General features: G+C 38.1%; 1 protein-coding gene across 2 annotated transcripts in view; it reads right to left on the bottom strand.

Moving 5' to 3' along the window:
• The window catches only part of alcama (activated leukocyte cell adhesion molecule a), a 110,314-nt gene that overhangs the window by 12,795 nt on the left and 81,969 nt on the right, over positions 1-15,550 (bottom strand). For both annotated transcript variants that reach the window (XM_042498804.1, XM_042498803.1), the window contains exons 5-9: positions 11,041-11,128; positions 9,726-9,896; positions 6,959-7,083; positions 5,466-5,598; positions 520-632 (exon numbers count right to left, since the gene is read on the bottom strand). In XM_042498804.1, the coding sequence (XP_042354738.1) occupies positions 520-632; positions 5,466-5,598; positions 6,959-7,083; positions 9,726-9,896; positions 11,041-11,128 (630 nt within the window). The remainder of the gene's footprint in view (positions 1-519; positions 633-5,465; positions 5,599-6,958; positions 7,084-9,725; positions 9,897-11,040; positions 11,129-15,550) is intronic.

Raw genomic sequence — 15,550 nt, forward strand, 5'->3', positions numbered from 1 at the left:
GTCTTAGTCAGCAACCTTAACCTTTAACCTCATAGGGACATTATTTGAAATGACAGACAACTTTTAAACATTCTTTAAACATTAGATTAAAATGCTTTCTTTAAAACAATATTGCAACTTGTAGGTAACATTAGCCAATGCTGTGGGAACATTCCCTGCTAGCTGAGACTACTTTAAGCCCTTTTACTACTGTACTTTTTGTTGTGCAAATGCATTTGAATGATAGTTTCCCTTTATGAAGACTTCTAAATCGACTATCCCTTCTTTTAAATGCAGCACTTTTTTTCTTCATGAATTTTGCCGTTTAAGCTGAGCTCTCTGTCAGGTACCATGTAAAATAAACGCTTTGACATGACCGCCCAGCTCCTGATGTGCTGAAGGAAAAGAAATCATCAGCATCCAGCTACTGTTCACACTGTATAACAGCTCAGAGTGACATTCTGCAGTCAGCTTTGGCCTTCTTTTTCTTCTATATTTTGATGCCACTTATAACCGATCGACTAACCCCAGCACCATTACCTTTGTCCATGACTCTTTAGCTTCATCCGAGGGGCTCCTCTCCACACTCACAGGCAAGGCTTGCCCGACCCTCTTCACAACCTTCCCCGTGGGAGTCAGGCTCAGGTCCATGTCTGAGAAAACAAGACAGAAAAAAGGATGTTGAGTGATATTGGATGGCTGCTTCTTATCGCAGGCAGCAAAGCTCTTATGATGTGGGACCTTGAAGGTTTTCTTTTCCTCTTTTTTTTTAATGTGTTCAATACATCTGCCAAAGCATCACATTGATTTAAAAAAATCAAAAAGATGAGACATCATCTCTCTATTTGCTTACAGAATATAGGTCTGTTGAAAATGTATCCATTTAACCAGAGTAAAAGACAAGACTTCACTTCAAGGTGACACCTCCTACATCAATCTGAGACTGAAAGCTTCTGAGAGGACAAGCAAATTCCAACAATTACAACCAACAGTAATCTCTCTATTCACAAGTATTGTGTGTATATCTAAAGTCTTATGTCTTCTTCCTCTGTGCCTAAGAGCTCCATAAAGTCCAACAACCACTTTGAAACCTGGAGCAACATCACTTTTCTTTTGCTGCATTCAGATGCCTTTAACAATTATTTCAACCTTTGAAATCTGAGAAAATTGATATTGCTTTCTTTTGAAAACATAAGAAAAAAGCAATGAGCAACTTGGCAGTAAGTGTTTCACAGAATGAAAGAAACTAATAATTTGGGGATTTTCCTTTTTTTAAAAGCTGGGGAAAAAATCTATAATGATGAATTTCTATAATGATCATAATTATTTATTTTAAAATTATTTTACAGAATTATTATTTTTTGAGTGTTTTTTCTGGTCAATTTGTTCTCTTTTTTTTTTTTACCTTTCTTTTCTTTTATTTCCTGTGTTCTAGATATTTTTCTTTTACTTTTTTTTTTTTTTTGCTTAATTCTGGTTAATTTCGTCTGATGTTGCTCTTTGCATTTTTCCCATGTTTTTGAAATAAATCAAGCAAATTAGCTCAGCTTTCAAAGGGTTACCAAAACATCAACGAGCCACACTATTGTAAAAGGTGACATATTCCTTCATTGCCATGAATGTGCACACTCTCGTTTATTTGACTCAAACCCACATACACCATCCTGCTGCCATAAATACTCACTAGAGCACCAAATGTGGATTAATGTGAATGTGGATTAAGTGCCACAGAAAATAGTCCAAGAAAAAGTGAGTGTGAGTAATTTATACTTAAAATTACAGTCACCCGCCTCTAAAAATGTCTCAAATAAGGGTGCTATTTCTAAACTTTACATAAGCCTTACGATAATAAATCCCCATTCTACAGAATACATTTAAGAAAAATGGGAAAGAGAAGGAAATTCTTAATATCAAATGAGGACTGGCTGAATGTGTGTAAATTCCAATGGAAATGCAGCAACTCACACGGCAGGAGGCACATTTTAATGGAGGGGAAGACAAATGTTGGAGACAATGTGGGATTCAGGAAGCCAACCATTGGCATGTAATCTTGGAGAGTGCAGTGATTAGGTATTTTCGAGCAGAATTTCACAAGGCATTAACAAGAATACCAAATATTGATCTGCCCTTGCAATTTACCACACTTTTCTTAGGACATGTTGATTTTCGGGCAAAGCGCTCTGATAAATATATGTTTGGTATTTTGATTTCTGCTTGCAAAAAAGCTCTCAGAAGGTGCTGGTTGCTTCCTAAAACCCCCAACAATATAGGAGTGGATACATAAAGTAAATGATATTTATTTTATGGAAAAGATTACTTTCTGTCTTCGCCTTGAGAGGAGTGTATTCATTGGGCTCTAGACCAATTGGGTGGAATATGTAAGAATTTTACAGCCAGATTTTGTAGAAGTACTGGATAGATGACCTTATTCTATTCTGACCTTTTTTCAAAACCTCCTGAAATATATAACAGGACTTTTACATGCACACCTTGTATCTCCCAGATTGTACAAAGTTCTTAAATTCGGAAATTTAAACTTTCAAAAAAATCAGATATTCAGCTATGGACAAACACACTAGTTAACAAAATTTAAAAAATAAAATAAAGCCAGCATTACTGGTGAATCTTCTGCTATATTTTGAGTTGATGTTGACATAATTCTGCAGTGATATTGGGCTAAAATGTCACAGTCTCATGTAACATATTGGTCATTATTACCATGAGGAGGCTGACATGTTTTCAGCAAAACATCTTTACAGGAGATATAACATGAACACGTCATTATGATGCTTCCAGGTAATGGTAGCAGATATGAGCTCCCCAGTGAAAGATATTATTTGTAACTTTTTTTTTAGAAAGTCTTCAAACAACTAGACCATTGTTACACATTTTGTTGAGTTGTGTTCTTACACTATCCAAAATGTTTCTACTAATGTTCAGTCCCAGAGATATTTATCATTTTAATCAAGGACACTGTCAGTGTCGGTCATTGGATATCCCGTTAATCCTCCTGAATCTGCACGAATCATGGTTGTGGTTGTCTGCAAGACGCTAAAGGATTTTATGTCATCCCATGCCAGGTTATCAGCCATGCCGAACAGCATTGGAAAAACACAGATTTTTAACATGACTTTTCTTTGGACTTTGTTTTCACTGCTTAAATCACATGGTCCATTTGTTTTCAAGAGGAGGAGACCTCTGCAGATAATTTGCCTTAACTATGAATACTAAAAGAATCCTAACCCGAAGACACTAAGTCCTGTTACACTGCCTGTTCAAACCGTCACAATGCCTCACTGTTCAGTCTAAAAGGTGTGACAGAAGAATCGAGGGACAGAGTTTTCTCGCCTTTGAGCCTGCAGGTAGTAACAGCACTGAACTGCGGTTTGTATAAAAGGGACAGCCAGAAGGATGGGACCATGGGAGGGATGGGAGTGTATAAAGACAAATTCCTATCACTAATATTGAGCAGAATATCTCTGCTCGCGTACGCACAAATAAAATTGGAGAGCACAGAACCATATTTGCGCGCAGAATATCTCTGATTGCAAGAACATATTAAAGCCCTAGTGGAGAAAATCATATTTTGAGCGCACAGAATCTGAACAACTACTGTAAGTGCTCTCCTGCTCTTGAGTTTCACCTGCTCGCTCACTAGTGGTGTTTCTTTTTTGACAGTAAGAGGGTGAACCCAGTTGCCGTAGTATCCCTTAATAACTGGTTACCTTACCATCTTTTTTGATTGGCTGTTGTCTCTGTAAGGACGGACGGAACTGCCTGATAGCATATAGCAATAGCATCTGCCATCTACAGCAACAAGACATGGACAAACTACATATAGTAATACAGTAAAAAAAAAAAAAATCAAGTTAACTTTTGCAATATTTCTATAACAGCAAAGAGGAAATATTTTAACACCTCTAACATAAGAGGATAAATTATCTCCAGTAAGAATAAATCAGACATTTCTTATATTAAGCGTTATTTTCTTTTTTTATTCCTGTCTGGCTCTTTTCTACAGAGACTGGGTCCACCCACTTACTGTCAAAAAGAATACAATTCTCTAGGAAGCAAGCAGGTGAAAGTCGAGAGCAGGACAGCACCGACAGTAGTTCAGATTCAAAACATATTTTTTTCCTCTCAGGCTATTGCGAGCAGCGTTATTCTGCGCGTAAGTATGGTTCTGTCCACTCAGATCTCATATGCGCACACCAGCAGAGATATTCTGTTTTGACAAGGTGTTTTGTGTGCAACCCACTGTGGAAGATTTAAAAAACAACTAAAAACAGTTATTGGCTAACTTAAAGAAGAAACACAGAGGCGGTAAACATCCTCAAATTGAAGAAAAAATTAAATTCGGGAGCTCCTTAACCTTCGAGCAAAGTCAATCGGCATATAACAGGGATTGTTAAAGATTGTTATTGCCATGTTATGCCACAGTTGGCAAATCTTATGTTGTTGAATATTGTGTTAAACGTCATGCCACGTTTGCTTTCATGATGCCGGCATGCTGTCTAAAAATTATACATTAGAGTGGCATGATGCTGTTTGAAATAAAACATAATGCATCACAATAATATCTTGCTCATCCAGTGCGCTATTGAAACTTACTTTTCTTCTTCCTGTGAAAGTAGATAAAAAATATGTGATTGAGTGCAGGAGCTGCTGTTTTGGGGGTGCAGTTTATCTTGTAAAAGGGAGAAAAATCACATCATACAAAGAGATGGTAAATGTTTAGGTACTCGCTGTCGGAGGACATTTATGTTTCTGTGGGCCAGCTCGCCGGAGCAACAGCAACTTTTCTTTTCTACAAGAGCATGAGACACTCACAAACACAAAAATATCTCAAACAATTTCCAATTTAGAGAGCTATTGTTTTCTTCCCTCAGCCACAAACTCAATTTAAAAGTTGGGAGCTGAAGAAACACTTCTTTGTTTAAGATGTGTGAACTGCGCTGAAGCTGCGGTACAGGACAGAGAGGAGGGGAGATGTGTCAGACGCATTTTTTTGTAACAATGATAGGAGCCATTTGAACTGAAGGCTCGGAAACATACACCTGGGAAGAAGGGAGTAATTACTTGAGGGAGTGCTGCTGGATGGTAGGAGGGAAAAACAGCTTATCAGTTGCCTGAGCTCCTCGCTCTCCCAAACACTTTTGCTCACTCTGTGTCAGAAATTTCTAATTAGTTCTCCTCCTTCTCCTCCTTCCAGCCTGGCACTCCACAATGTGCCTCCCTGCCAGGGCTGGGCTCTCAAAGTTAAAATTTGATTACCATTAGTCTGCTCCCATGACTTTATTTACAGTGTATAAATGTGCCTTGCTATATATAGGAAATGGAGGAAATTTCAATCAAGGCTCAGAGAGCGTGGAGGAGTTTTGGGAGAGCAGCCGTGGCTCGAGGCAAATGCAAAGCGGGAGGTTTGTGTCTTTGTGACCTTGTTGTGGTACAGTATGTAAGGCTCTGCATGTGTCACCAGCACTCACAGCTAACAACGATGTTTTGGGAATCCTCCATTTTCTCGTTGTCAGACAGGGAGCATTTGTATTCACCCCTGGCGTCTCTGCTGATGGCAGTCAAAGTGTAGGTGTCCGAATTTTCCACCAGCAATTTCCGACCCTGGTGGAGACAGAGGAGCATGGGGAGGGAGAAGGAGGAGAGGGGTACTATTAGCTTCTGTCATTCTAAACGCATTACAGCAAAAGAGAATGACATCAAGACAGAAGACAGGACAAAGACATGAGTAATTTCTTACGAGTCATTGACATTGAGACATGCAATTAAATTCTTTTACCTGAAGTGACACTGATGAGACAAACAGGGGTTTAAAACATACAGCAATAACCTGAGGAGGGACCAAGTCATTGTTTTAAAGGTCACAAGTCAGTCTCAAGTCCCATGTCGAGTCCCAAGGCAAAGATTGACAAGTTCCAAACCAAGTCCCAAGTCAAGTCTCAAGTCCTAAACTTTGAGTTGTGAGTCCTAAACAATGTCCCAAGTCAAGACAGGAAAGTCCTGAATCAAGTCCCCAGTCAAAACAGGGAGGTCCTTAGTCAAGTCCCGAGTCAAGAAAGGCAAGTGCCAAGTTAAGCTCCAAGTCCTACACTTTGAGTTTCGAGTCCTAAACAAGTCATACTGGCTCTTCACCAAATGTTATGACAGTTTAACACTTTGAAAGAAATCAAACCAATGTGCCCAGATTTCAAACACATGGGGAAAGGGCAATAAGCAACTTCACAAGATATGGTCAAAAATTAGCAATAAAATAATAAAACAGGTTTCAAGGGATTTTGTATGTGAATGAAATAATTTTTGCTATCTTTTATTCTAACTTTCACACAGTAAAGTTAGTTTTTCGTGGTTGTCTCGTGCAACTTGATTAGATGCTGTCAGATTGGTTCAAACAAAGTAAATCTGGGAAACTGTCAACTTACTGAGAAAGAATGCAGTTAATGAAAGGTGATTCAGGAAATGACAGGAAATAAAGTGATATGTGGCACACTTTTTAAACAACAGACTTTATAATATTTGGCCTTTTGGAGAAGCTATCAAGTATTTTTGATTCAAAAGGCTCCAATTCAAGTGAAGTATCAAGTCACTGGTGTTGAAGTCTAAGTTGAATTGCAAGGTTTTCTTTGCATTTTTTTTTTTTTGTCTAGTCGAGTCTAAAGTCATTAAATTTATAACTCATTTGACTCGAGTCCAAGTTATTTGACTTGTGTCTGCACCTCTGGCAGTAACTCCAAAGCAGGCAAGTACTACACTTGAAACTGAACTATCACCATATTCTATTATGTACAATATCTTCTTCATATTTGAGACTATTTCAGGAGAGAAAATTGAAGCCTGTGGTAAGTGGTAAAAAAATGGTGGCCACAATCTGGATGGTAAAGCAATGGCGTAATTCTCCATGACTGACTGTTATTACAGAGCAGACGACAGAACACTGTTTGAGGTTGAATTTTGGGTTTTGACTGACCTTGATGTGGAAGTAGAAGGAGCTGGGTGGAGGATTTCCATCAGCATGACACTTCAATGTCACATTATCTCCTTCAATGATGGGTCCTTTGGACATAATCTGGAGGCTCACCTTCTCCGATGGATCTGAGAGGTTCAGAAGAGAAGAAAATAGAGAAGGCATGAGCATCTAAGCTTCATAGTTACATTCTACTGATCCAAATAATACAATACTCTAAATAAATCACCACAGATACATGCTGCTATCAAACAATCTTCCATTACATTCTGAAAGGTGACCCAATCTGTCATCTGATCAGCCATGCGTGTAGACCACCCGGCTTATCCAGGAATAAACTTGCCAAAAAAAAAAAAAAAAAAAAGTGGCCTCAGTAGCTCACAGATTGGAAATTCCCTCATGAACCTGCCACTGCTGAGGCTTTCCAAGATCCCAGCTTTCATTTATTGATCCGAGCCTCCCACTCCATCTGCTCGTCAAAGTTCACGGATGTGATCAGGAACATAATGACTGCACTGCCATTAATTTCGCCAAAACTCTCAAATCCTGAAAAATCCTTGCTCACTGCGTCACCATTGTGCGAAGTTTCCAGAGATTTCTAATAAACCTCCTCCCTCGACAAGCTGTTCAACCCGACACACCTCCATCTTCTCAATCAACAAACATCTCAAGCCAGCAATACACCAGACACAGGTTTTATATGTAATAATGCAAAAGGCAAACTCTTTCACTGCTTATGGGTAGTCATGACTTGACATGGCTCGCCAAAAATCCCTTGTTGGCCAAATTTGTTTATCTTGGGTATTTATCCAGGTAATTTTATTACCAAGAAGAGTGATCGTGCACTACAAGCTAAGAAAGCAACAGCTATAGGATGGAAAAAGGTGAACAAACCAAGTATGAAGCATTCATTAAGCATTTATCAGAATGTGTTGCTTTGGAAAAACTAGCATATATCACAAAAGGAAAGCTGGCAGTTTTTGAAAATATATCAAGGAGCTTCATGGACTTTCTGAAACAAAATGTTGATAAAGACCAATAAAACAAAAGATGGGAGTGAGGTTGGGCTAATCACAAATAAGAATATAAAGTGTTGTGGCCCATGTAGTTTTAAGGTGACAAAAATTGCAGTTCCTCGAATGGCCACTTGAGGCTGGCTCCTAAACAGTTAAACCTCGTGCTGCCCATGTTAAAAACCCAACTTTACAGCAGAAATAAACATGTTTATAGTTAAGTACAAAAAATGTTTTTGGTCTCTGTAGCTATTGTTAACATTCATGACAACTGTACGGGGGGTGAATTTTTACATAACTCAACTGTTTTTATTTTATCAAGGCTTAAAGTTCTGCATATTTTAGTGCCGGCCCCCCGACAGGTGTTGTTACATTGTGATCCATCCCTCTGTCCTACACAGCTCCACACTCCCGCTCAAATATGGTCACTTCTGGCTCCAAAAAGAACAAGATATGATGGGTGAAATGCTGAGCTTGAGTCCACAAACCAATGAGTGATGTCACGGTAGCTACATCCATTATTTATACAGTCTATGGCCAGAAACTGTCACAACAAAGACAGAAAAGCCAATTTGTGGGAGCAGATTGACCCGCAGACACTGGATCTTGCTGGTGAGTGATGTGCTTTATCACCATTCCATAATGGTAATTTTATCACCAGAGTGTCAAGATATTATTGTCATGAAAAACAAAAAGCACATGCAGTATATCTTAAAAAAAGAAGAAGCTGGGAGCGCTTCTTTTTTTAAGAAAATGAAGCACTGGAATTCAGCACTCCACAGAGCCCTGCCACCGCTTTCCTGTTAAAGAAAAATGCTCTGTGGATGATGTACACCTGAAGACTCTGGGGTGACACTGAAGGTGCCTAGGACTAATCCCCTATTTCAGAGCTTATAAGTTGCTCAATAGGTCCTTCTGTTCTGAGGCAATTTCATACTGTAGCTGTATTAAAACCTCACTGATGGAATTGTTCCTGATTTGCTTCCCTCTCTATGAAATTACTACTAGAGTTGGCTAATCAGAGCAGTTTGCAGGGTTTAAATAGGAAATTCACGACTCACAGTAATTCCCACATGTGAATTAGGGAGGCTGCTATTGTCATCCAATCAGTCCAGTATTGAGAGGAATTTAATTAGGCGGCTGTGGCTCAGGAAGTAGAGCGGGTCCTCCTTAAATCACAAGGTTTGTGGTTTGATCCCTGTGCTTTGTCCAGTAAGGCTGAAAGGCGCTGCATACAGTCAATTTACCATTTAACTAAACTAATTAAACTTATCCTTTAAATACATTAATCAGAAAGAAGCCTGAGGAGCATTATTCTTATCTTGATGGTGTATTTGGAGTGTGAATAATTTATGGGCATGTCTGATGCATTTTACACTTGCATTTTAGACATTCTGCTGCTGTAATTGAGAGCTGACAGAGAGTGAGTATGCATCTTCACTGTCTTTTCAAAGGCATGTGAATATTCATGGACACAACTTGATAGACTGAAAATATGGAAATTTTCATTTTTTATGTATGTCTATGTCTTAATAGGATGGTTTACATCTCTGCAGCCACTCTATAGTTTAAACAACTAGTATATATTAAAAAATGAAGTGTTCCCTGCTGCTGAATATGGAATATGGACTGGAGAAACAGTCTGAATCTGTTAGCGGGCCCCGCTCAGTCCTCCTGACAACACTGTCTGAGGTCAAGAACAAACAGAAGGTGCAATACAGTTATGGATCCTGATGGCGGCGCTGTGTTCCACTTACAGTGAACAGGAAAGGGCTCCAGGTTAGCCTCCTCAGTGGCCAGCTCATGTGTGGACATGCAGGCAAAGACTGCGGTGGCGTCCTCTTTGGAAGCTGCGTACTGGAGGGTGGAGGTGGTGGTGGATAGGCCTGTGGCTGGATCCAACTTCAAGCTGGGAGTGATTATGACGGCTGCAGAGAAAGGGATGCACAGGCAGATGACACACACACACACACACACACACACACACACACACACACACACACACAGACAACAAAAACATCAACTCTTCTGGCCCGAGACGAGCAGGGTGCTCTCGAATAAAAGCGGTGGTTCCACTTTGATTATTTCATTATAACAATAGTTCACTGAATCTTATTATGAATACTTTAATTACTTTATTATAAGTTACTAGTACTTAATTTAACTTAATTGTAACATAACTTTATTGATCTTTTATAGTACTTAATTTAACTTTATTATAACAGTAAATTATTCAACTATATTATAACAGTACTTTATTTTATTTTATTGTAACAGTAAATGATCTAACTTCATTATAACAGTATTTTATTTAACTTTACTGTAACAGTACTTTATTTAACATTATTATAACAACAGTAAATCATTTAACAGTATTATTATGGCACTTTATCTAACTTTATTATAACAGTAAATTATTTAACGTCATTACAACAGTACTTTATTTTAACTTCATTGTAACTGTACCTAATTTGACTTTATTGCAATTGTATTTTATGTAGTAGTTTTGTATTTTATTACTCTATAATAGTTCAGATTGAGATATAATATATCGTGTCTTGGGATAGAGCCAAAAAATATTGTAATATTTAATGTAGACCATATTGCCCCGCCGTATGCTGGGTTAATTGTATCAGACCATTCATTTAGTAATCACAGAAAAGTATTTAAGTCTAAGTTACCTATTAGGAACAGTTATATGATTGTCTTTACTATCAGGTACTCCCTGGTTGCTCCTGGAGGATAATACTAAACTTTTACATAATGTTAACTCCAGCTGTTACCGTCTCAACCAAGAGTTCTTCTATTCAAATGAAAAAAGTCAAAATGCAGTATCCTATTACTGCATCATTTGGTGACAAGGAAACAACAGTGAATGTCATATTTCTTCTGTCTATTGTTTAAACTCTTGTCTTAGTTAAATACGGTACGCTATGATTTCATTTTCGCTCTCCTGTCACTTTATAAGAACACTTGCTGGCCCCCAAGGGGATCTCCGTGTGACAGCATTTTGTGTGTTGTCACTGTTTGACATTTTCTGGATTTGTCAGCAAACAGCATGTGATGTGTCACCTTTCCCATCAGCTACCAGGGGCTTTCCATTCTTCTTCCATGTGATCGTAGCTGCGGGGTTTGCATTTGCCGCAAAACATGTTCCCACCTGAAAAAAACAGAGCAGGGAACAAAACAATAAAATATAAAACAATGAAATATTCACACTCATATTCATGAGACTAATTGAAAATGCTAAGAAGCAGGTGCAGGAGAACTTGACGGATACATTTATTTTATTCAGTCTAGTTCCATCAGTATTCACTGTCAGTGTGGAGCTATCACAGTTTGAGCTTTATTAATTGAATATGAAACTTTTAATTAATTCTAATTGCAACAATTTTCACACAAAAATACGTCATTTAACATCATCTTGTGTTTTTAATGTGGATAGTAGTATAAACATGACTTCAGAGGCCGTTTCACCAAAAGAAGAAAAACAAATAAGGAAACACTGCAAAGGGAAAAAGAAAAAAATATTTGCTTTTAGCAGCCTCGCTCTAAAACCCCTGTCAGCGAAGCCCTAATTCCTCTGTCCTAGAGTTGTATAATTTAATGTCTGCCTCCAACATTATCAGGAGAATGTTGGATGTCGGCCAGAAAAGACAAACAACTTACTCATTTAGGATGAATTAGTTTTTGTGTACAGAAGCACGCAGTCCCGTTGCTACATCCTCAGGATTGAAGGTCAGCAACGGTAGCAAAGATACACTGTGTGAACCCAACAATGAGTGAGTCATAAGAACATTCCTTTTCCCAAACCGCCTGTGCTGCTTGATATCCAGCAATACAACCTGTACCTCTGAATAACGGCAGCTCGCCACAAACATGTCTGAGGCTTCTGTTAAGCGAACAGCAGTAGAAGCACTAACCTCTTTTGGTTGTTCCATAAAAAGTCTAATTGCTTTGTTTCTTAAAAATACACCGATTCCTTCTCCCTCATTGAAAAATCAAGAATATGTTAAAGTTCTTAACGCAAGATATTTCAGACTTCAGTCTTTTAAATGTATTGTCTAAGTGTTCTTGTGTATGAAAGGCAATAATCCCTCGTATAAATGCGTGGAAATGCCTTACACTTAACACCAACAATGAAACATTATGGAGCCTGCATTATTTTAGATGCATCAATATGTATCACACTTTACTTAACAAATACGATTATAACTTAAGATACAGCATGGACTGTTTTAGCAAAATATGAGTCCTTACTACAGTTGATTGCTGATGTGTGTATAAGTGGAGTATAGGTTCTTATAATGCATTATAAGCCCCATTAGTCTGACATAAATCTGAGTCGAGTGCAGCCCTAAAAAGTACACAGTAAAATCTGACTAGTTGATTTTACTTTAAACCGACTGCCTTGAAAAACAGTTTTACAGTGTAATAAAGCTTTACTGCATTCATCTCAACTACAGATAAACATGCTGACTTGCAGTGTTAATAGCCTGACAGTCAACGCATTTCAGGTCGATCTTCGATTCAGGAATACAAATTAATTGAACTGCTTTGTAAAGAGATGATATATCACTGTTTGAAATATCATAATCATAATTTTGCTCTGGCTTTAGCTTTTTTTTCAGCTTGAGGCTTTTTAGCTTCGTAGCAGATTTGTTATTTATTTTTGCTGGTCTCTCTCTAATAACAGCGTCATCAATCACTGAGCGGTTGAAAATGCCAGTAGGTGGAGAGCAAGTCTTGAGATGCAGTGCACAGCTGAGCAGGAAGGGATCGAGATCACTGTTGAGTTGTCGGCATTGATCAACAATTCTTTGAATCCCCTGCAGGTATATTATGCTCATTATGTATGTGAAGCAGGGAAAATCAGGAGCTTATTGCATTTTTTTCGGAGAGACGTGTGTGTGAATTCATGTGCAGGCTTTCGTTGTCATCCAGAGAAGTGCAGAAGAGCTTCTTTAGCTTCCCTACATTGACAAATTCCACAGACTCAGTTGTGCTTTATCCTTTATTTCAACCAAAAACGCCCAATTCATCTAACGGACAAGGCTGAGAAATGTAACGACATCTAACTTGACCACAGGAGGAGAGAGGACGCCAGAATGTGCTGCCTGAGTCAGCTAATCAAAAATCCCCCGGCAACCATCCATCGTCTGACAGTCTACAGCAATACAAAGAGCTTCTAATATACTGTAAGTCCAGGAGCAGAGCTCTGTATAAATGACTTATCAAGCAAGCACAGTACAATGTGACGCTCTTCTCTCTCTCTCACACCAGACTGACTTTTTTCCCAAATGCATTATACACAATCACATTTAAGGGAAAAAGAAGACCTCAATCTACACTATCTCCAGTGCTTCCTCTATAACTGTGGCAGGCTGTCAGGCCTAAAAAACACTTTTGAAACCTAAGCATATTTGATTTATTTCTTTCAAAGACATGGGAAGAAGGCAATGAGCAACACAAGACAAAATGACCAAAATATAACAAATACTAGAAAACACCTGATTTTTTTGTTAAAAAAATAAGTAAAATAAGTGAATGAACAAATAAGGTTAAAGAACTTGTGAAAGGCATCACAAAGCAGCAGAAAGACAGTGATGTCGCTCCAGGTTTCAAAGGGGTGATGCCAAAAATATTGCCAAATACTCATTCACTCCAAAATCAATGTATTACATTTGCAGCTGCCTCTCTGCAGTGCTGTTCAGAAATGTTCCTTCACTTATCCACATACAAGGTAAAATGTGATCCTACCATGCTTTTTATCTTTTGCACTTTAATTTGGTCCCAACTTTTTCATGTTTTTTCATTGTTGGCTGCTGCTTTATAATTCCATTTTTCCAGAAGGTTCTGGTAATCCATGGTTTCTGGTTGTGAAATGATTAACCCTTTAACACCTGAGTCGACATCAGTTTTCTTGTGCTGCATTCAAACTAGCATTTAAACCTGTCAAACCTGAGAAAATTGGTTTCTTTCAATAACATGAAAAAAACATAATGAGAAACTTGTGGAACATTTCTTGTCCCACAAACTGCAATATAATATATATATATATATATATATATATATATAAATATATATATTATACATACATACATATAAAAGGTGAAAAAGAAATGACCTGAAAATTAGCTGTTGCGGATTATAAAGATATATAAGATAGACAAATAATGGGAAAAATGTCCAGAAAACAATATGAAAATTAATAATGATATATTTAACATAATGTTACAAGATTACATTATGTTTCTTTCATTTTTTTTTTTTTGCTGCCTGTCACCCTCTTCTTAATTTTTTGGAGAAAAAAAAAGAAGAAAAATAATAAAGAATATAAAAAAATAAGCCCTTTTGCTCAGGTTTCAAGGGGGTAACCGTCCACATACCAGTACCTATTCACTATAAAACACACACCTTCTCTCTGCTTTGTTTCAGTGAATCAAAGCCAAACACAGGAGGAGAGAGGAGAGACTGGTGAAGTGAACATTACTTAAGCTGATGACAAATTGTTATGTTTCATGTAACGAAAGCAATTTCCCCTCAAAAAACAAAACAAAAGTCATAGACAGACACTGCAAACGTCTGAGCATCAAGCTGAAATACTGGCATTTTATTTTTAAATGTACTGCTCAACCTGAATCTGGGGATAGTGTCCAGGATGCTGGCAGCTGTGATGCTGATGGAAGTGAAGCTGGTCAGGCCAGATCAGCTCTGCTGCTGATACAGCTGCAGCCTCTGACAGCCACAGAAAGACACGCTTTGATCCATCCGGGCTGTCAGAGAGGAAATGCTTCTCCTGGATCTATATTGGTAATATCTGAACGTATTTGTTGTTAAGCCGTGTTTCATGTGAGTTAGTGAAGTTGATTTAATCAATGATAATACTGCGATGAAACTTGTGATTACACCCCTTGTAATTAATTGGGTTACATACCCGACGGCTCATCCACCACCCCAAAGCAGTCAACCCAGGGGAGACACTGATCCTCTTCCCCTCTAATTAAACTTCTGAACTGTTCCAAAAAAAATCTGGCTGTGTGTAGCGAATTTGGTGGAAGAATTCACCCTGGGGGAGCGCAGTAGCTCACTCGGTAAAGCTGGCGCCCCATGTACAGAGGCTAAGTCCTCGCCACAGCGGCTGCAAGTTCGATTCCAGCCTTGGCTCTTTGCTGCTTGACATCCCCTCTCTCTCCCCCTTTCTTGCTTGTACTGTCCTATCACAATAAAGGTAAAAGCCTAAAAAAAATTCTAAAAAGAAAAAAGAATGCACTCTATCAAAGTCAAGGCTGTGCCTGGGTGTTCTTTTTTCCTTTTATTTTGGAACATATTTTCTTAGCATTAAGAGACGCTACAAATTCTCCCAAAAATGAACTCGCACCAGCCCACCAAAAGCCCTTCTTATCTGAGGTTGAGAAATAAATACAAATATGAAAACCACGAATCAGTTAATAATAATGACTGACGTAAGTTAGAGTAAAATAAAGAGAAAAGAAAATAAAAAAGGGGGGATAAACACATTTGAAATAAAATAAGTAATAATCAATAAATCAAGATTAAATAAAATAAAAGTAAGAGGGTG

Source organism: Plectropomus leopardus, chromosome 13, assembly GCF_008729295.1.
Source record: "Plectropomus leopardus isolate mb chromosome 13, YSFRI_Pleo_2.0, whole genome shotgun sequence".
NCBI lineage: Eukaryota > Metazoa > Chordata > Actinopteri > Perciformes > Serranidae > Plectropomus > Plectropomus leopardus.